The sequence below is a fragment of the Bos taurus genome, chromosome 19, assembly GCF_002263795.3.
Source record: "Bos taurus isolate L1 Dominette 01449 registration number 42190680 breed Hereford chromosome 19, ARS-UCD2.0, whole genome shotgun sequence".
Taxonomy (NCBI): Eukaryota; Metazoa; Chordata; class Mammalia; order Artiodactyla; family Bovidae; genus Bos; species Bos taurus.
Genome location: NC_037346.1, coordinates 36,885,413 through 36,907,833, shown reverse-complemented (window position 1 = coordinate 36,907,833; position 22,421 = coordinate 36,885,413). Strand labels below are relative to the sequence as shown.

At 49.6% G+C, this 22,421-nt stretch overlaps 1 protein-coding gene across 2 annotated transcripts in view; it reads right to left on the bottom strand.

The window, feature by feature from the left end:
• The window catches only part of FAM117A (family with sequence similarity 117 member A), a 52,769-nt gene that overhangs the window by 3,800 nt on the left and 26,548 nt on the right, over positions 1-22,421 (bottom strand). For both annotated transcript variants that reach the window (XM_059877889.1, NM_001101070.1), the window contains 6 exon segments: positions 13,830-13,999; positions 5,405-5,500; positions 3,365-3,475; positions 2,846-2,980; positions 1,547-1,748; positions 275-425 (listed from right to left, as the gene is read on the bottom strand). In XM_059877889.1, coding sequence (XP_059733872.1) covers positions 275-425; positions 1,547-1,748; positions 2,846-2,980; positions 3,365-3,475; positions 5,405-5,500; positions 13,830-13,999 — 865 coding nt within the window.

The window sequence follows — 22,421 nt, the reverse complement described above, 5'->3', positions numbered from 1 at the left end:
GCTCCTGCTGCGCTTGTGGCTGGCATGTGGGCAGAGAGCAGGTTTCTATGGAGATCATGATAAGCAAAGATTTAGGTGCTCAGAGGAGGTAATGTCAACAAGTTTCATCATGGAAAAACTGCAGTACTGATTGTCTATGGCTGACAGTGTCTCCTGACGAGAGGGAGTCCGAGCCTGAAGAGGGGCCTATCTGGTGGGACACCACAGGGCTCAGCCAACATCTCTGTCCCTCCCTCGCATGCCCAGACCCCCACCAACCAGCTGAGGTACTCACGTGGCCTCTTCAAACACCCGTACTCTCTCACAGCCTTCTGGGGGCTCCCGTTTGAAGACATAGCTGTGATTGGGCCGAGGGGAGGCGGCAAAAGCAAGGACTGGAGATGGGCTGCCATCTTCAAGGAAGGTGGGGTGGCCTGGAGAGGAAGCTGCACACAGAGTAAGGCTGAGCTGAGCGGCACCAAAGGAAGCCTCAGCTTTCCTGGGCGGGACTGGGAGACATGGCACCGTGGGTGGCAGTGGTTATGTCCATCCAGGTTGTTTGTCTACACTCTACCTTGAAACATCTTTGAGGCAGCTTACAAAATTATAGCTTCTGTTATACACGGTAAAAAAATACAGTTGAATTGAGGAAAAGTCTGGTCTAATACCAATTCCATATGCCCCGGAGGTAGACTGCGATTGGAACTCCAAGTCTCAGACTGAAAAGAATCCTAACGTCTGTCTCTCTGCCTTCTTCCAAGACTGCACCGCCCTGCCTGCCAACATACCACAGCTTCTTCCTTTCCACGCTCTTGAAAATCTATCCCTTCTTCCAGGAAGAGCTCTTCTACTGACTCAGACAAGCAATCTTTACTCACCCCACTTGTGGGATAAGATTCCTCTCATTTTCCACACAGCAAATGTACTTTGCTGAGGTTTCAAATATTGACTTTATCTGTGTTTATCTCACGTTTATTATTCTGTGCTCTGTATTGTCAGATCATGCCTTTGACCGGCCTACCTGATGGGGTTGCTATGAGATCAAGTCAGGTGATGCAGGCAACAGTGCCTGCATGTTAGAATGTTAGGATCATCCATACAGGAAAGAGGGACCTGGTGATCCAGTCATGGAGGAAGCACAAAGTGGAGACCTGGATGAGAAAGCTTGGGTTTTGATCTGGCTCAGACTGTGTGACTCTGGGCAAGAGTCATTCTTTTATTTATAGCACTCACACCTGCCCTGAGATACGTGCCTGGTTATGGGTACAATGAACACTTGATGGGCTCACGGGTTCTCCATTACAGCCGGACCTCAGCCAAAAAATGGAGGTGGGAGGGATTGCTTCTCTGGATTACAAGTGAGGATTAAATAAAACTGTAAGTGCAGAAGCTTCATATAAATTATAAATCAGAATCTATATCAAGGATCACTATAACATACAGAATGAAGATATTCTAGTTGGTTAGTAAGTAAAAGTGCCCGGCCAGAAGGTGACGAGTTGGGAAAGGGCGCAGAGGTGACCCCATACTCGACACGGGCCATGCGGCCTCGGCCTCCCCAGCTTACCTTTGTCGCTGGGGACGGACGCCAGCTCCTCGGCTGCACCCCGGTGCTCCTCACGGCTGGTCTGGCCAGAAGGCTGGGGGGATGCCAGGGGAATGGAGGGAGAGCTGGCAAGGTTTCCAGGCTCCAGGAGGAGGAGGGGGTGATCACAGCTGCCGCTCTGGGAGGGAGCTGGGGCGCGGTGCCCGTCAGGGATTTCAAGGATCTGCCGAGGAAGAATGGGGATGGGGACTCTCAGGCCTGTCCCCTCATGCCATCAGGGCTGCAGGGACCCTTAGGATCCTCCCCTTGCCATTGTCCTTGTCCTCTCTTCACAACATGGTGACACCATTTCTTCACTTCCCTGACTTTCCCAACCAGCCCCATCAGAGTGCTTTGTTCTTTTCCCTCATGGACAGCACGTTATAACCACAAATTTTATGGTTTCATCCATGTGTCGCTCCCCTAGGCTGTACGCCTCACGAGGGCAGGGGCCTCCCGTGTGTCAGGCTCTGGGAACACAAAGGTGAATACACATGGGGGCACGAAAAGGAGCAAGCCAGCAGGACACGGTCAGGCCATGGCAATAAAAACGGGCAGCGCAGTATCATGCATTAAACACACACTCCCTTTTTTAACATTCAAGGGCACTTGTATCAACAGCTCACCAATCTGTATGCGTATGTAAAATCCTACATATATGCACATTAAAAAGCAGCCAGCAAGTAAATCATAAACTGAGGAGTGTGCCCATTAGAATTATATTAATACTGCCCAACTGGCATTCCCCAATTCTCCTGTGTCAGTATAAAAATGTGCCTGAGACTGCAGAAAAGGGAGCAAATAATCCATCTGGGAGTGGAGCGGGGGAGAAGGCTGCACAAAGGCAGCTGGGCATGAAGGATGAACCCGTGTGACCAGGTAGCAATGGAGGAAAGGGAAGCGGTAACTCAGGCACCGAGGCTGCTTGAATGGAGGCACAGCTGGGTGGTGGTGATGGTGACAGTGACGAGTGTGCCAGGAGCACTGAGCTGGTGCTTTGGCTGAAGAGTGACGCCTAGTCAGCTCCTCCCAGCTAGGGGCCCTCCTCTCTGCCAACCCCTACTCCTTGTCTTTCTACTCACTGCCCCAAAGCCTTCCCAGCTGCACCCACCCAGCTCTGCTGTTCTTGTGGTCAAGTCCATTTGGGTCTAATAAACTCCACACTGCTTTGTTGACAGGTGCACAGCCTGTGCACCCTCAGACAGTACAGGTCCCACCTCCCTGTGTCCAGACTCAGCAAGATGCGACTGTCTGTGCACCCAGGGTGTGGCCCCCACTCACCCGCAGCAGCTCCTCTTCACCCTGGTCCTTCACAAACACCTCCTCCAGCTCTTGGTTGAGCCCTTCCAGGCTCCGGTGCAGGCAGGGGCTGAGTCTCAAGACAGGGGACCCTGTGGGGAAGCTGGGAGGGGATGCCTGAGGAGGAGGCAGATAAGGCCATCACTGAATCCTACCAGACACCATCCAGGTATTAGTTCTGATCAGCGGGTAACAGTCTTGTCTACACAGCAGAACCAAGTGCGTAAAGGAGAGTTTGGGGACAGTTACCAATTCAGTGGGGCTTTCTCTATAAGGCAGAGGCCCAGGGTGTGCTTTTAGAGTCTGCACCGCAGCCTCAAGTGTTCAGGGGGTGGGGATGACAGAGACATGCAGCATGTGCCCTTTCCAATGCTGCCTCAGAACTTCCCCGGCACCCACGCGGCCATGGGCCCTGCGGTGAGCAAGGGCTCAGAGGACCTGCCCACGCTAGGGGGCCCACCACAGAGGATAAGCAGGGAGAGGGCTGGGGGACAGACATACCCTTCGTGCTCCCCGCACAGCACGGTCCCCTTGGAGTGGGGAGCCCCGCTCCTTCTCCTTCCCACTGCGGCTCAGCTTTGTCCTCTGCAGCTGTTGCTTCAACTTGGTAATCTAGCGGCCAGTAGAGGGGAGAGGACAGACAGGTGAAGCAAAGCAAAGGTGCACTGGTCCTCCCTGCCAGCTGTGTGTGCAAAGGTGCTTCAGGAGTGTCTGACTGTGAGCAAGCCCATGCACTGCAGCCCGCCAGGCTCCTCTGTCCATGGGATTCTCCAGGCAAGAACACTGGAGTGGGTTGCCATGCCCTCCTCCAGGGGATCTTCCCAACCCAGGGATCAAACCCCGCATTGCTTACATTTCCTGCACTGGCAGGCAGGTGCTTTACCACTAGTGACACCTGGGAAGGCCCTCTCTCAGGCATGGCTCCTGCCAAAAAGCTCAGGATACATAAAATACATAAAAAGAAGATGGAAGTTAATCTTCCATCTCAAAATACTTCAGTGGTGTTCACATCTGTGATGATATGCTCAGGCAAGCTAGACGCCATATTGACCAGATTATTGGATGTTTTGAATTACCATGTATTCTACAGGTGGCTCAGGTTTGAAAAAATTAAAAATATACAACCCTGAAACCATTTTTGTCTTTCACAGATTCCAAAGGCACGGAAAACTACTCTATTAATAAAAATGGGAAATGACGTTTTTACATTCACTCCTCAAAGTACATTCACAGCTATCTCAAAGGCCCTGGGACCCGGAAGGATAGAAGGATTTCCCCCTATTTTATTATGACTGTTATTTTGGGGGCAGGGGCTGTGGTGGGTCTTCACTGCTGCTCGAGGGCTTTCTCTCGTTGTGGCCCCTGAGCCGGGGGGACTCTCTGTTGCGGCATGTGGGCTTCTTGTTGCAGTGGTTCCTCTTGCTGTGGAGATGGGCTCTAAACACATGGGCTTCAGTAGCTGCAGCTCTCAGGCTCCAGAGCGCTGGCTCAGTATGGCACACGGGCCGAGTTGCTCTGTGGGCATGGGGATCTTCCTGGATCAGGGATGGAACCAGTGTCCCTTGCATTGCAAGGAGGATTCTTAACCACTGGACCACCAGGGAAGCTCCCCCCACCCCCATTTTAAAGTAGACTGTGCTCAGCAAGGAGCAGCCTCTCTAGAAGGAATATCAGCTTTTGTCCCAACTTCATATCCGGTAACAATTATGGAGCATCATCAACAACTTTGACTGTTATCCCAGTCACTTTGTAATTCTGGACCTACTGATCCTTAATGTAAATATTCTGATAATTAAAAATCGCAAATACTTTGTATTTCCTACTAGCCTTAAATACTTCATATTCTCCTACTGGGAGAACATGAAGGACAGGGAAACCTGGCGTGCTGCAGTCCGTGGGGTGGCAAAGAGTCAGACATGACTGAGCGACTGAATAACAACAATTCTCCTTCTGTTCTTGCAGCCAAGAGGGCAGAAGCTACTGCCCTGTAAATGGTGACCCCCGGCAAGCTGGTCCTCCTGGGTTGGGAGCCTTGGAATCCAGTCTATGTCTTTTTCTCTCCTCACTCTCAAACCCCAAGGGCCCTCATGAGAGGGAGGGAGGGCCAGGAAGGAGTGTTTGGGAACATATCACTATTTTCACTATTTTTCTCTGCTTTTAAAAATAAGGCTGGATGAGTGGTTAAGTAGTGAGGTTGGAGGCTTCCAATTCCCAGAAAACTCATTCTCTGTCTCTCTCTGGTCTCTGAACTGCTTATCTGTATGCAACCTCAAAGTGAAGTGAGAACAATGGCCACCCCCACCCTGAGCTTGGCTGTTGGAGGGCAGCAGTAGGTCCGGGCCAAGCCCCTGCCTACAGGAGGGCCTGGGCTCATAAATCCAGGCCACCAGGAGGCTGGGAGGCAGCTACGAAGACACCAACTCATCAGGAAAAGGCTAGATCAAGGCGGGTGAGACTGAAAACGTGGGTCCACTTTGGAGCAGATGGTGCTGGGGGAGACAAGAGGCAGCTACCCTGGCCGTGGCATCACGGGGCGATTACCTCTTTCCGGTGGTCTGTGCTGCCCCAGGATGCTGAGCGCTTGTGTGTGCAGGAGATGGCCCGCTCGCCTTCAAGCTCTTGCCAGGATAGGGGGGTCTGCAGGGAGAGAAACCCAGTGAGACAGCTCAGCTCCTCAAATGAGCCCTGTGGAAGCAGACACACCATTTTCAGGACAGAGGTGGTGGCTCTGGGTGGTCTTCTCTCACCTGCACGTCGACCCCCAGGACGCTGCCAGCCCCTCTTATTCTTTCAGGCTTCTCCACTTGCACTGCCTCTTCCTACGTCCTCCAGGAAACTGTCCCTGATGAGCCAATGAGGACAACCTGCTCTTCACTCTCTTAAGACTTTTGCACGTGGATTATAGCCCCAGAAAGTCCAGGTGCTTCTCCCCAACAGTGAGGACCAGTTTTGTCCCTCTCTATCCCAACCAGGTCCAAATGAGCTTGAGTTCAGGAACCACTGGGATCCCCGATTCCCTCGCCATCTAAGAGCCCAGTATGGGCCCAGGTTCCTGTGAGTCTAATAAAAATACGTTACCAGACGAGACCCCATTAAGGAGTCATTAATTGGTAAGAGAGGAAAAAGCTCAACAGAGATGCCCTGCTCTCCATCCTGGACTGAAGCAGGAGACTTCTTGCAGAGCAGTGCCTCAAGCTTGTTCTGTGATGTTTCCCTGTCCACAGAGTGTTGGGGGCCCCAGTGTTCCCCTGAATATATGGCAGGAGGGATTTTCACAAAGCGGGGGCACCAGAATTCTGAAGTCAGCTCAGATGCCTGACGTCTCTTGGCTTTATCGCAGCTCCTTCTCCTAGCTCCTGCTCTGCCACTGTGAGAACCAGGCTCTCAATCCGCCATTCTTCCTCCCCCGCTGCGCAGAAGACAGAGGACCCAGGATGGAGGCAGGGGCAGTTGTAGACCCACTTCCTGAGCCCCTGCTGCAGGGGGGAAGCTGTTGACTCTAAGCATGAGGGAGAGGAGGACATGGTCCATCTCCCCCGCCAGCATCCCTACTTCCATTCCAAGGGAGGGCCCAAGGGGGAGGCTCCAGTGGAACCAGTTCCTCTCTAACTTCTTTGCACAAGCTGCCAAAACCATGAGGGCCTGGGAACCGTCTCCTCCAACAGATCCGCTGACCTCTCCCGAGAGGTTGTTGCAAACAGAAAAGGGGGAGGATAAGAGGGAACAAGCCCAACAACTCACCACCCAACAGCTGTTAAGAAGAGCTCAGTGGGGGCAGTCTGAGCGGGGCTGTGGGAGCAGGCTGCCCTGCACGACAGCTGCAGGAGAGGGGCCACAGGGGGCCGAGCCTCCCTGCCTCTTCCTTCTCCCAGCTGCCCACCCATCAGGAACTCTGCCGGGCCGTGCAAGACAGCCAGGGTGAGAGGACTGTCCCGACTCCTTTCCCTGAGACCAGCACCACAAGGGGGACCCTCCAGAGATGCATCCCCACCATCCCTTCTTCTGCAGAAGGGTGACCTCAGGCTGTACCCCAAAGCCTGAAGGTGGAGCTGGCTCTGACAGGGGAAACCAAGCAGCCGGTCTACTTCCAAATGCCCATCAGAGTTCTGGCAGACATAGCCTCAGAAAATCCCCACCACTGCATATACTGAAAAGAGAGGAGAAGCCCCCTTTCCCATAGCCCCCTGAGCTGGGCAGATGCACAAACGTTCCTCCTTACCAGGGCTCCAAGCCAAACCGATACATAACTAGGTCTGCTCATTAGGGCTGAACTCCACTCAAGCTTGCTGTCCCTGGAAAGGTGGCAGAGGCTGCGGAGGAGGGGCGACAAAGGCTCAGGTGTTGCCCGTTTCTCCTCTTCTGGGAAGACACTGCACCCACAGGTGGGTGGTGAGAAGGCGGTGAATCAGCCACCTTCAGGCTTGCCCCCGGGTCTACTAACATCTCTTGAGAACTTTTCAACTGCCTCTTTCTTCTGAAGTATGTGAGGGGGTGGAAGGAGAAGTGTAGGCCAGCGCTAGAGGCTAGAATGGATGTGAAAACTCACGGCAGCTGGGAGACTCTCCTCTCTCAGTCCTCTCTGTCCACCGCACCTCAGTCTGCTCAGCAGCATCTCCTGGCAACTACTGCCTACTCTGTAAACTGTGCTACTAAAGGCCATCGCTTTGCCTTAACACCCACCCCTTGCCACAGACATCACCATCTTACCCTCCACCCCAGGCTCTCTGTCATGCAGACAAATGTAGCTCCATCTCCTTTGTCTTTCCTTATCCCTTGACCTCTAAGCCTGGCGTCCCCAACTAAGACAGCACATTCTACCAGCTCTTTCCAGCCTTCCCATCAGGGGCCCTTCTTAACTGTCCACCTCACGTGGCCTGCTGCCCCCTCTGCATCTTCTCTGATCATGTGGGTTCAGGGCACATATCACATGTGCACTCAACAAAGAGTTACTGAATGCAAACTGTGTGTCAGGTGCTGGGGATATAACAACACACAACATGACAAAAATTCTCATCTCCTTTGAGTGTACATTCTAGTTGGAGGCACAGTTTAAACAGTGATAGGTAAAAGAGAAAAATACAGCAAAGACAGGAGATAGGAGGGACTTCCCCAGGGCTCTAGTGGTTAAAAATCCACCTGCCAATGCAGGGAACACGGGTTCAATTCCCTGGTTTGAGAAGATCCCACATGCCTCAGAGCAACTAAACCTGTGCACCGCAACTACTGAGCCTGTGTGTCTAGAGCCCCCATGCTCCACAAGAGAAGTCAAAGCCACTGCAATGAGAAGCCCACGCAATGTCACAACTAGAGGGGCGTCCCCGCTCGTCACAATTAGAGAAAGCCCGTGCGCGGCAACAAAGACCCAGTGCAGCCAAAGGTAAATAATTTTTTTTTTTTAAAGAAAGAGGATAGGAATCTTAGGTTGGGGAACATAACTTTAAATGTCAGGGAAGTCCTCGTTGAAAAGGGAGAATCTGATGAAAACATGAAGGAGGTGAGGAGTGAGCCGCGTAATATCACAGGTGACAGTGACCTACATGGAGGGAACAGCAAGTGCAAAGGTCCTGAAGCAGGAGCCAGTCTGGCAGGTTTGTGAGCGATAAGGAGATCGGTGTGGCTGGGGTAGAGTGAGCAAGGGGCAGAGTAGTAGGCGACATCAGTAGGTGTGACAGATTGAAAATGGCCCCCCAAAGAAATCAGGTCCTAATCCCTGGGGCCTGTTATTGTTACCTTATATGGGAAAGTGTTTGCAAATGCAATTAAGTTAAGGCTCTTGAGATGGGAAGTTTATCCTGGTGGGCCCTAATGCCATTAAAAGTGTCCTTATAAGAGGGAAACATAGACACTCACAGAAGAAGATGTGACCATGGAGGCAGAGAGTGGAGTGATGTGGCCACAAGCCAAAGAATGCTGGCAGCCACCAGAAGCTGGAAGATGCAAGGAACGGGTCTCCCAGAGAGCCTCCAGAGAGAGTATAGCCCAGCCAACACCTTGATCTTGGCCCAGTGGAATGGAATTCAGACTTTTGACTTTCAGAACTATGACAATAAACTTCCACCATTTTAAGCCACTAAGTTTGAGGTAATTTGTTACATCGCCTCAGGAACCTAATACAGTAGGTTATCCTGTGTTTGAAGCTGCTTACACACTGACCCTGAGTATTCTTCATTCAGGCAGGCATGTGCACAGGTGTGGGCTTTGGCCACTCCAACTGAACTGGGAGCATCAAGAGAGGGACCATGCCTTTGCCTTATTTCCAGTGCTCCTGGGTAGACAGGCTCCTCCTCTTGGGTCTCACCCCAGGTATCTAGTCCAAGGTTTCCTTGGAGCACAGAAAAGTCAAAGCTAAGGAAGGGTACTCTTCAAAGAGTGACCCTTTATGGCACAACAGGGGTCAAGCCAGGCTGTGTGACAGCACCGTAAGTAGCTGTTCCAGATGGTCTTCTGGAAGCAGGATAAAGCTTGAGCTCAGCAGGCCAGTCGTGTTTGTCAAAGGGACTCACACACTGGAACAGATTTATTTTAACACCCTGGCCTTGGGGAGCAGCTGAGAGAGAAGCAGGGCTACTTACTGGTCATGAGTGGCATCAGCCAACTATGCAGATGATGCTTGGATTATGCAAAACTGATGTGAGTTAGACCAAGGAAGCTTTGCCTGGGACTCTGAAGTCTAGGAGCAACATGTAGGAAAACTGGGTTAGGGTGAGGACAGCTTTCCAAACAACAGCCTGATCTAACAAGAGGGTAGGGGTGAGATGGAGCCAAAACCCCCCAGACTGGAACCTCTTTCTCTGCCCCACAGCCAACTAAGCTTCTGTCCAGATTCTGAGGCAGGAAGAGTCCTGGTCCTTGCTTTCTCCAGTGACCTTGGCTGGGCTCTGGGGACATAACCCTATGTGTACCTACTATGCGGATGTGCAGAGCAGCATGGTGCCTGGCCTAGTACAGATGCTCAGTAACTACACGGGGAGCTGAAATTCAGCAGGGAAGCCACCATTTGGGACTCTGGCCAGAAAAAGAGGCAGGGAGGGCTCTGAGGGTGGTCGGCCAGCCAGCACCAAGAACTCGAGCTGCAGAGTTAGAGTTCTCTGGTCCCTCAGTGTCTGCAACCCTCAAATTTTCCATCATGGACCCATTTTCAAATATTCTGAGCTGCCATCAAACTGTATACTGAACAACTGGTTCTGCTCACCAGTTTGGGAAACAGGCGTTGTGCCCAGACCCTCACAACCGCAAAAAAAGCCCATGATGAGCAGACTGAGTTGTGTGTCATCACCAAATGCTGAGGCACTGTGTTGGGGAAAAGAGAAGGACAGCACAGAGGTTGGGAAAGTCATAGAAAGGGAAAACAAAGAGAAAAAACAGGCTTTCTAAACAAAGCCTGCCACCTCTGCCCTGCTAGTCAAGGACTTAAGCTAATTTTTTCCCCAAAAGGTAACTCAGACCTAAAGGAAGGAAAAAGGTCTATCATCAGGGCATTTCCCCACATCACCTGGAGCCTGAAGAGGAAAAGGGGCTAGGGATGAGCAGGATGGGGCCAGGCGAACAGGCACCCAGGGTTGCATCTGTCTGCAGGATGAGAACACCAGTGGCTCCAACAGTCATCCCACTGTGGTAAGACCACTTCCTCCCTTCAGAAGACTCCCAGAAAGAAGGCAGGGGGCGATCGCCACCACTAGAATGTGCTGCCATTACCCGCCCAGGCCCAGCGCTAGGAGGGACTGGCCCACGGCACTTGGTGGCCAGCTCTGAGTGACCAGCTAACCTGGGGGAGGGCAGACTGACCTGGACAATCCTGGCAGAGTTTTCCGAGACATTAAGACACCTCCAGATGATGGTGACACCACAGAGGAGCCTTCCTAGTCCTCATTGATTGTGCCTTCCGTGTCCAGCACCCACTGCACCCAAGCTCTTCCTTACACCCACCATGCTGACCTCTGGGAGATCTGGTCATCTTGCTCCTGGAGCGCACCCTGGCTCAGAACATGAGCAGCTCCAAAGCCCTCCTTCCCGGATGACCACATTCACACCCCTTTAGAAGAACCAATTTCCCAAATAAGGTCCACCCACCTCTCTTCCTCACTTGTCCCAAATATCTGGGTAAGCTAGCTCTCTACATCAGACCACAAGTTGCCTGGGAACCACCCATGCTTCCTTTGTGCTTTCCTAAGGGCTTAAAACATGGCTAAACCCAAGGAGAGAATACTGGGACTGTTTGTAACCTGCTGTCTTCGAGAACTGAGAACTTTAACTCCATCTTCTGCCTTGGGAGAAGCCTTGAGGACAGTGTGTTCTCATGTGAAACTTGCAGGGTTCCTTCCTACTCCAGGGGTTTGGAGAGGGGAGCTTAGCTGCTTGGCCTACCCCATGACTATGGCTGCTGTCTTCATCGCAGGTCCTGCCCCAGGAGTGCCAGGGTGATGAGGTCTTCAAACACACACTCTGGTGGCTGGCTGGAGGTGTGTATGAGGAGGGGTGGAGGCAGGGGTGGGCGGCACAGCTAAGAGAGCAGAAGCGAGGGAGGTACTACACTGGTGTGGCTAGAAGACAGAGCACAGGAGGTAGGGGAGGGGGAGGCTGTCGCCCCTCGAGCTCAAAGGAATTAGGGGAAGGTGCTGGCGTCATCTATTTTTAGCAACTGCTGCAGTCCATGGGGTTGCAAAGAGTCAGACTGAACTGAACTGAAAGCTTTCAAGAACTTTGGTAGATCTGGCCTCACTACCTTCCCTCCACTCTTCACTACACCTCTTGTATCTCCCCCATAAAACCTCTCCCCCATCTCCAGTCCTTTCTAGGTGATGTAGCTGTGCTCCGTAGGGGAGGAGTACCAGTTACTTTGGGAGATGTCAGGAGAGGCTTTGGTTCCTGGTGTAACCCCGGTGTTGAAGAAGGTAGCTTGTGCCAGGCCAGGGTGCTTAAGCAGGAATTTGAATGGAGCCCAAAACCTAGAAGCAGAAAGTTCCCAGAAGGCCTGGAATGAAAGACGGGCCGAGCACATACTTGGGTTTGGATGCCTGTGTTGATCAGAATTCTCCCACCTCCTCATGCAGCCACAATATTGACAGGTTGCTAAGAGTTCCTCGAGGGCTGGAGCCCATCCCAGGGAAAGAGGAAAGCTGCAGAGCTCAGCCTTGCCAGACCCATGGAGGCGCATCGCTGACCTCTGTCTTGCTGTGGCAAGAAGCCCAGACTTGTTATATAAAAGATCTGGCCTGCAGCTGGAGCCTGAGCAAAAACACAGAGCCTAGAGTCCATGCCTCTAAATCTGGCCAGGGAACATCTGAGGCCAACCCTGCTCTGAGTTGACAAAGAGAACGCCATCTGAGGAGTGGGATGGAGGCTTCCTAGAAGGCGGAGAGCAGGAAATGACAGAGATAGGGATTCAGGGATAGGTGGGGTGTGTGGAAGCCCGCTGTCTGATGAAGCGGGTGTAATCATGAGCACATCTGAAGCAACCTCAAGTCCTGCTCCTCCAGGAAGCCCTCCATGACTAGACACATTACTTGAACTAACCATTCTCTCAAAAGAGAAAGGGATGTGTGCTCCAGGCCTGTGATGGGGAATCATAACCTATACTACTTGCCCTTTTCAGGGGATACAGGGAACTAGTGTCCAGGGCTCCCAGGAAGTAGGCCTATTTGGTCTGCTACCCAGAGCATACTTTACAGTCTGTTCCTAGATCTAAAAAGGGCCATCGATTTTAACTGCAAACTTTTGTTGCTCCAAGGTGGCGTATTCCTGTGAGAATGTCCCTCCTGTAAACTGTGCCAGACACTTGGCCACATCTCATCCCTTGGCTCCCGGTTTACTGGCCTTCATGGAACTGGCATCCAGACTCACCAAGGCCAAACCTTGTTCTCATTTCCTTGTTCTTCACTCTGACATGCCAAGAACAGCACTGGGCATTCAAACGTTCACTAATAACATTTGAAAATGGATCTCATTTAAAAAATAAATAAAAGGGACTGATGAGATGTGCTCAACAGAGGAGGACAGGGGAAGTGAGCACACAAAAGCCTTTTCCACTTGGCCAGCGCTCCACCTCCGATCAGGCGGGATGGGCACACTGCAGCGATTGCAAAGGAAGAGCAACTGGCCCAGCATCCCCCAGGATGTGGGCTGCCTCGCCTCTGAGCCTGTGTTCTCCCCGCCCTGTTTCCTCTTTCCTGAGAACAACTCATTTGTCCTGAAGTTGAACAGGAATGGGCTTAAACTGCATCAAAGGGAGAAGATTTGATTCTTAAAAACTTAACTCCTGAGAATGTCAAAGTCCTCAGTCAGACAAAGAAATATCTTTGTATAATTTCACACTTCAGACAATTTCTTGCTCAGGCTAATACTACTTTATTCAAAAACTGACCAATGAACCAGGTGATTGTAGAGATTCCTTTTAAGTTTAGGATTCTTAATGAAAAGAAAAACCCTGAAGAGGGGACCTGGGGTCCACAGGACTCAAATGGGTCCCCTAAAATCCCAGATAGGGCTGCTGACTAAGGAGCAACTCTCCGTTATCTGAGAACTTCCCAGTCCTGTTGCTCCAGTGGGATATATTCTGGCTCAACACATATTTTGACCACCTCTTCCAGTTGTGTGGGGAATGCATACTCAGCTGAATATTGGCTTGTTTTAGCAAGGTAAATCTCATTTATTAAAATCTAGGATAAATTCCAAAATCAACTCTTGTATATCCACACATGAATACTCAAAGACAAACAGTTTGCCTTCTCTCTCCCAACAGGTGGAATGCAAACTCATTTTCAGGTACATTTACAAAGAGAACTAAGCTGGTAAACATGAGATAATCAAAAGCTATATGTATATAGCTTTTCATGTATAGTGAATATGCATAGCCGAAACTGAGGACAAGTCACATAAATGATTGAGGGTTGATAAGTAGACCCAAGACCTTCTCAGTCACTCCACCACCCCACCCTTACCCTCACCCCATTAGAGAGAGCTTCATTACCTGGGTGGCCTTGTCATTGGTACAGCAGGTGAAGGCCCCATCAGCATCTCGTGGCCACTGGCCCAGAAGGTAGGAGCTGAGGATGGTGTCCAAGGAGAATGTACGTCGGACCTGGGGTGGCTGAGGCCTACACACTGGTTTTTCTGGGGCCACAGAACATGGGACGCTGGCTGGAAGAGAGCACAGCCCGTACACCTAGAGGTCAGCATGGAAGAAGCAGACGTGGTCATCAACTGTCTCTCTTTTAGGAAGCCTGGCTGAACTGCTGCATCTTCACTCACTTCCCTCCTACAGGAATCCGAAGCAGCCCATAAAAGCACATACAGCTTGACCAAAGCTCTCCTGACTTAACCAGCTGGTCTTTGTCACTGGAAACAATTTACACCATGTCCCTCTGGATGAGGGATTACTTTATATACGTCCTCTTTCTCCTGTTCCTAATGGACTACGAACTGTGAACTCCAGGTCTCCACACTGAGTTTCCCGAGAGAGGTCTGTTTCCCATCAATAAAAAAACAACTGGATGCTGGAAGTGGACAAAAACCAAGTTTTCCTTCATCTTTTGTTTCCTGCATCTTTTCTTCTTCCTTGCAGCTCTGATTGCAGGGTTCCTATGCACAAATTCAACCCAATTAACTGAAGGACACTTCCTGCTTCCTCCAAGACCATTAGCTCTGGGGAACCTAGGTGACTGAGACAAACAGAATGATGTAACTACTTTTATCTATCCAGGATCCAGGAGAATATCCCAGTCTTTTGGTTCTCTTCTCTGCCTCTGACCCCTGGCTAAACAGAACAAAAATAAACCAATTATAAGTCCACTCATTTTATTTTTACCTTGATTAAATCTTTCTGGGAGAAGGTAAAAGTTGAAACTGTTGATAAAATCTAAGAGTTGTAGAATCATCTGTAACTTTCAGTTATCTGAGTTGACCATGTCTTCCATAACCACATCCAAAACACACTACGGCCTTAAGCTCTACAAAATTCTTCCCTTTAAACAAAGCAAAATGCTTTCATATCTGTATTAATCTCTTGATAATTCATGTGTGCATTAATCACAGCAAAAGGAACTGGGGGCTATAGATATAAACTTGAAGAGCTTTATATTAAGAAGACACTAACAGGTTGGCAGTTCCTTAAAAAGTTAAATGAAGAATTACCATACAATCCAGCAATTCTACTTCTAGGTATATATACAAAAGAATTGAAAGGAGGGTCTCAAAGAGACATTTGTACCCACATTCATAGCAGCACTATTCACAACAGCCAAGAGGTAGAAACGATCAAGTGTCCACTGACAGATGAAAGGATAAGCACAATGTGTTCCAAATATACAAGAGAGTCTCAGAAAGGAATGAGGTTCTGATACCTGCTACACCACGAATGAAACTTCACAAAAGAACAAATATTACATGATTCCATTTAAATGAGGTACCTAGGACAGGCAAATTCACAGGGACAGAAAATAGAACAGATTACCAGGGGCTCAGCAGGAGAAGCGAATGGAGTATTATTATTATTTAATGGGCACAGAGTTTCTGCTCCCAGGTGGTGCTGGTGGTAAAGAACGTGCCTGCCAATAAACGGGACATAGAGACACTGGTTCAAATCCTGTACTGGGAAGATCCTCTGGAAGAGGGCATGGCAGCCCACTCCAGTATTCTTGTCTGGAGAATCCCACAGACAGAGAAGCCTGGCGTCTACAGTCCACTGGGTTACAAAGAGTCGGACATGCTTGAAGCAACTTAGCAGGCATGCACCAGTTTCTGCTTGGGGCGATGAAAATGTTCTGGAAATGGACAGTGGTGATCATCACACAACACTGTGAGTGTACTTAATGCCACTGAATCATAACCTTAAAATGGTTAAATGGGAAATTTTATGTTATGTGTGTCATGTGTGTGCAACTCTGTGACCCCATGGACTGTAGCCCACCAGGCTCCTCTGTCCATGGGATTTTTCCAGGCAAGAATACTGGAGTAGGTTGCAATTTCCTCCTCCAGGGGATCTTCTTGACCCAGGATCGAACCCGCGTGTCCTGAGACTTCTGCATTGGCAGGTGGATTCTTTACCACTGAACCACTTGGGAGGCCCCTATGTCTGTTTTACCACAACAGAAAAAAGAGAAACACTAGTAATACTGTCTACATTCTCCAAATCCATTTAAATATTTACACACATTTTACCGTGTGAAATGTAGTACATGACATAGTAATCAATATGAAATCTATTAATGATATTCTTCTTTGTTCTACCCATTTCATATACTCATTTTCAAGTATGAATGATCCACATATCTGTCATTTTTAAAACAGTGTATTAAAAAAGTAAAGACACCACTTTGCCAACAAAGGTCTGTATAGTCAAAGCTATCATTTTTCTAGTAGTCATATATTTCTCATAGTCATGTATGGATCTGACAGTTGGACCATAAAGAAGCTTGAGCATCAAAGAATTGATACCTTCAAACTGTGGTCCTAGAGAAGACTTGAGAGTCCCTTGGACTGCAAGGAGATCAAACCAGGAAATCAACCCTGAATATTCATTGGAAGGACTGATGCTAAAGCTGAAGCTCCAATATTTTGGCAACCTGATGCGAAGAGCCAACTCACTGGAAAAGAACTTGATGATCTTTCCCTCAATCTGGGAAAGATTGAGGGCAGGAGGAGAAGGGGGCAGTAGATGATGAGATGGTTAGATATCATCACCAACTCAATGGACATGAATCTGAGCAAACTCCAGGAGACAGTGAAGGACAGGGAAGCCTGGTGTGCTAAAAACCATGGGGTCACAAAGAGTTGGACACAACTTAGCAACTGAACAACATTTTACCAAGTTTATATACAGTAGTTTGCTTAACCACTCCCATATTATTAGATGTTTGAGAGGTTCCTCTCAATTTGAATATCATAAATACTACTGCATGGATAACTTTTAGTCTCATATCTAATTCCTTTTGTCTCAGTTTTTATCTAATTCCTTTTGTCTAATTCCTATAGTTCTAGATCATTTCCCTCAGCTATCATATATGTACTCATTTAAAAGAAATTAAAAATGACATAAAAATGTGGGAACTTCCCTGGTGGTCCCGTGGTTAGGACTCCATGTTTTCACTGCTGTGAGCCCAGGTTCTCAGGGAACTAAGATTACAGAAGTCACATGCCGCCACAACAAAAGATAAATTAAAAAAAAAAAAAGTAGTGCAAAGAAATATGTAAATAAACAAGCAAAGAGCTTCAAATCTCAATACCCAGAGATCAATTCAGTTCAGTTCAGTTGCTCAGTTGTGTCTGACTCCTTGTGACCCCATAGACCGCAGCATGCCAGGCCTCCCTGTCCATCACCAACTCCCAGAGTCTATCCAAACTCATGTCCATTGAGTCAGTGATGCCATCCAACCATCTCATCCTCTGTCGTCCCCTTCTCCTGCTTTCAATCTTTCCCAGCATCAGGGTCTTTTCAAATGAGTCAGTTCTTCGCATCAGGTGGCCAAAGTATTGGAGTTTCAGCTTCAACATCAGTCCTTCCAATGAACACCCAGGACTGATCTCCTTGCAGTCTAAGGGACTCTCAAGAGTCTTCTCCAACACCAGAGTTCAAAAGCATCAATTCTTCAGCACTCAGCTTCAATGATAATACTATGAGATATACATCCTTGGGGGCCTTGCCTTCTGTGCAGTGTGTGTATGCATATATTTCAAAATAAAAATGGGATTATACTATACATATTATTTTGCAGTGTTTTCACCTTATAAACACCTTTCCAAATCAATATACAGTGATCTCAACACATCATTTTAAATGACCTTAACACTCTTAAAACTCTTTAAAGGCTTTCTTTCAAAGATGGTACTCAAAAGTCTTGTTTTCTGGTCCCACTTACCTTTTCTTTACACATCACTACTCTTCAAGGTATCTTATGTCCCAGACAAACTACTGTACACCATTTCCCATCCACGACTTGGGCCTGACCTCCTCTGAGGTTTTGCACATGTGGATCAGGGCTAAAATCTGACCCATCCATCAGGGCCAGCCTAACCATCTCCACCTTGACGGAGTCTCCTGGGTCCCCTGGAGGGAATGTCTCAGGATTTTCTGATTTTCCTCAGTACTCTGTACTCTTCCTTTTTTCTTTTCTGTCTAGACTGCTCTGTGCAGCATGCAGGATCTTAATTCCCTGACCAGATTCAACTCATGCCCTCTGCAGTGGAAGCACAAAATCTTAACTGCTGGACCCCCAGGGAAGCCCTTGCTGTGTCCTCTTCTAGTACTTCGCAGCTTCTCTCGGATGACAAGTATTTGTAACTCCCAGATAATGAATAACCAGTGGCCAAGGGCTCTATCTAGTTTATCTTTGAACCCCACACAGCATCTACAGCATAGGGCTGAACACTGGCAGATGCATTAAGTATTTGCACAAAATCAAAAACCTGTTACTAAAAGGGTGAGCCTGCTCTAATTACACCTGGATTCCAAGAGTGTCTGCCTTGCATATCCATGCTCAGCCTTGCTCCCTGTGAGTAAATCCCCCAGAGTCGCTTGTCCCTTTCCTCTGAGGCTCAGGGAGGCCCAATGTCTTTCCTTTCTTCCCTGCACCTGTAGCTCAATAAGTTAGTGCTAGGTTCAAGTCCCAACTGCATCTCCTACATTGGCATTTCAACCACTTGTTTTTCTATCCTTGGTTTAAGATCAGAAGATGGCAATCCGGATATTTCTGGGAGCTTCTGACCCATGCTGGCAGCCTGATCAGACACCAAAATGCTATCCTGTGGTTCTCCCAAACTGTCTCTCAGAGACCATGGATGAGGCAGGGGTTCTGGAGGGCAAGTTTACAAGATTACATGACAGAGAAGCAAAGAGCAGGTGGGAAGCAGATGAGCCAGAGACTGGCATAGAGGCTAGAACACCATGATCGTAACAGCTGCTTCACTGCTGTTGGAAGGAAGGGGGCTGTGGCTCCAGGGGTGAGAAAAAGCTCTAGGGAGAAAGATTTCTTGGAGACACCTCTCCCAGCCCCTCAGCAGAATTTGTTGCAAAAAGCTCCTTTAGAATTTTTCCATTCTGAGGCTTTAAGTATACCCTTATTTACATAATACTTTCAAGTTTTACCCCAAAGTACTTGTGTGGGTACAGTCTTTTGTTTTCCTAAAAGAGATTCCAGAAAGACTGATAAGGAAAACAAGGCACAGAGAAGTCCAGTCTCACACTGGGCTTGGTCGCCCAGTGAGTGAGGAGCAGTCATACATTCAAACCCAACCTTCCTCCTTCCTACATCAGCTCACGGGGGCTCTTGACCTTCCTGTATCAGTAATGCTCTTGAGGGTGTGGGACACCTGCCTACACACCTGAAGGAAGGAGTGCCTGGCAGCTCCTTCAGGGAGGGGAGTGAGGAAGGAGACTGCGGGCCAGACCAGGTGTCTATTTTGGGGGCGGGGGGCAGGGGGGGGCGCATGGAGCAGATGGTTGGTTGGTTTTCTGGAGGAGGTTTTGAAACCTGGGGGAAAGTCTGGTATCCCCAGGGATGTCTGAAACCATGCCTGTCTTACACTGTTCCCATGGATACCCTGCACAGCCTACCCCACTGCTGAACTACAGGGGCCCACTCTCAAGGGCAGCAACCAGAGGCTACATTACTCCCCAGCACCCCTAGGGCTGGGGAGGGCCCAAGATCCTGGAATTTGGTGTAAGACTCCAACCACCCATTTCGGTCAATTCTACATGCCCTCCAGTCATTTCTGACCAAAGTTATTCACAAAGACTCTCAGGGTTTCGGGGGTTCTGACTTGCTCCTCCAAATACAAAAAAAAAAAGGAATATCACCAAAACTGATTAGGGCAAAACCAAGGCGTCACATTCCCCCGCAAATGCAACACAAACCAAAGCCGAAGTCAGACACTGGCATGCTCTGTACCATCCTCAAAGGGGCCACAGGCTGGTGGAGCGTGGCCCCGACATATCTGGAAGGGACTTGGGTGCAAGCAATCTGGTTCCGATCTCAGCTCAGCCCTCACTGTGATGTGACTGCAGCCCGCACCATGCACCCTTCATCCCTCACCAGACCTGCTCTTCTATCGTCGGCAGGAGCACAGTCCCGGCTTGTTATCTCTTAGGGAAGCAGCGCTCCCCAACCTTTTTGGCACCAGGGACCGATTTCCGGGAAGACAATTTTTCCACAGACCTGGAGTGAAGGGGATGGTTTCGGGATATGTTAAGCACATTACACTTATTGCGCACTTTGTTTCTAATCTAATGCTGCCGCTGATCTGAGACGAGGTATCGGTTGGACCCCTGCTGCAAAGAACAGAAGATGAGAGGCAAAAGACTTGACTTTGATAGATTACATCAAACCAATTACTGTCAGTTAACCCTTCTCCACGTTGTGATCTTTTAGGACTGAAAGTGGAGGTGGGGCGAATAGGAAGAGGAGACATGCAGGGTGAGTTCCAGCCACCAACGTCCCCTGGGAAGGGGGCAGCTTAGTGTCAGAGCCTTTTCCTCCCCTAGTGTTGGTCTAACCCAGGCCAGACAGTCTCCAGAGAGAATAGTGCAGGGGAAACAGCCACTGGGAGGCGTAGGCATCAGCGGCTTGGTCAGATTGGCATGTCCCCTGAGTGAGTGCAAATGGAACAGGAGCTTCTGGGCTCTCCCTCCCTCATGGGTATACCGGAAAGACCTGGGGATGGGGTTCTGCCCTGCAATTGTGTGATTATGGTTAAAGGAGAAGCGTTGAGAAGTCACAAAGAACGGTTGCTTGTGGTCGGAAAATGGACTGGTTTCATTTCTGGAAAGTACCCTCTCAGATTTGGGAAACAGGGGGAGAGAAACAGGACAATTGGCTGCCCTGTCTGAGAAGAGCCGCCCCTATCACGACAGGCCAAGACAAAGCAACAGGCTGCCGGGGCACTGGATGGGTGGCTGCAGGAGGGTGGGGTGTCCTGTTTACAGTGCTGTGGGTATTATCGGCTCATCGCATGCAGCAGCCTCCACAGCCCAACCACCTGGCGAAGCTCCCTGGCACAGGGCCAGGCTGTTTCACCATGCAGCTGAGCAGTGGCGGATGCTTCGGTTCTTGGGCAACAGCAAATGGGAAAAACAAAACAGCACACACCGGAGATAAGGAGCCCTAGGTGCTATCTTCCGGAGCCACTTGGCCCTGTCTCCCAACTGCTGCCTGTGTATGGCTTTGGGGAGGGGGCCTCTGAGTGGAGAGGACCAGCGGTCCAGTGTCTGTGTCTTGGGGAACAGTGAATAGGGCGGAAACACACGAACAGCTGACAAGGGGCCGGGCACACCACAGCAGACTGATCGATTCCTTCAGTAGCAGATTCTAAGTGCCCATCATGAGCCAGCGATGGTGACACAGGAGGAGCAGGACAAGAAGCTTCTGACCAGGCTAAAGTGGGGGCAGCCAATATAATCCCTAAGGGCCAGGCTGCCAGCTCAGCCTCTGGGGTTCCTCCAGCCACTGACTCTCCAGAAGGACCTCATATCCCTGGCTGGAAATCAGCTCAGGCCTGACCACACCAGTAAACCCCCACTCTGAGAACCCAAAGGAGAAGGGCAACAGCTCTTAGGAGGAGGGGTCGGGGCAGGAGGAAGGCAGCAGATGACACAGGAAGTGAGGCATCTGCGGCTGCCCTTCTCAACTTGGCCAGAGCTAGACTGCAGGGTGGAGGCTTAGCAGCTTACAAGGAGAGAACAGCCCCTGACCAAAGGGTCCTGGCTGAGCAGCTGTGGGGCTACTTCCCTTATTTTACTATCTTTTGGGCAACACAGGAGAGAGAAGCCTGGGAAGTAAGATGAGGCTACTCTCCATCCATCCTCCAGACTCACTCCATGAGTCTGAGTAACCCCAAAATATCCAAGAAGGACTACAGAAGTAAGAAGAGAGACAGTCAATGAGATTTCACACGTGGCAAAACTAAGCAACTGGCAGGTTCAACAAACAAGTTATTAGTCGCTGTCTCATGTTGCTGAGGTTTGAACCAATAGCACTAGTCTTACCTCCCCTCTTTAAGAGAAAAAACTCTCATTATAACAGAAGCTGTAAATATATGGGAGGAAATTAAAGGAAATTTTTAAAATGCAGATTAGCAAAACTTAAAAAATGACGCATGCCACCACTCAGAAATCACTACTGAGCAATCCTTCCTGATCTCGGGGCACATACATAGGCGTATATATATATATAATTTTTTTTTAATGAGATCCTATTACACATGTTTTTCTCACAATGTGCTTTTTTCAGTTGCTGATCTTCACGCTGGGAGCGGGCATAGGCAGGCGGCTGGGAGGCTGGGGCAGGCAGCCGGTTGCACACCGGAGAGCAGGCCCTGTCCTGTCTCCTAGCTGGGATGCAGCACTTTCGCTGGGGGTGGGGGCAGGGAGGAATGCTCATCTGGAGGGGAGCAAAGTAAAACAGAGATTCCAAGTTTCTAAACATTTCCCCAATACCAGATTTGCAGTAATTAGGGGAAGTTCCTTCTCGCAGCTTCATGGGGATTACTTTTCCATTTTAGTATGTGTGCTGGGATTAAGCAGTGCAGGCAGTCTTCTGAGCTGCTTGTGGTCCCGCGCCGCTTAACTGCT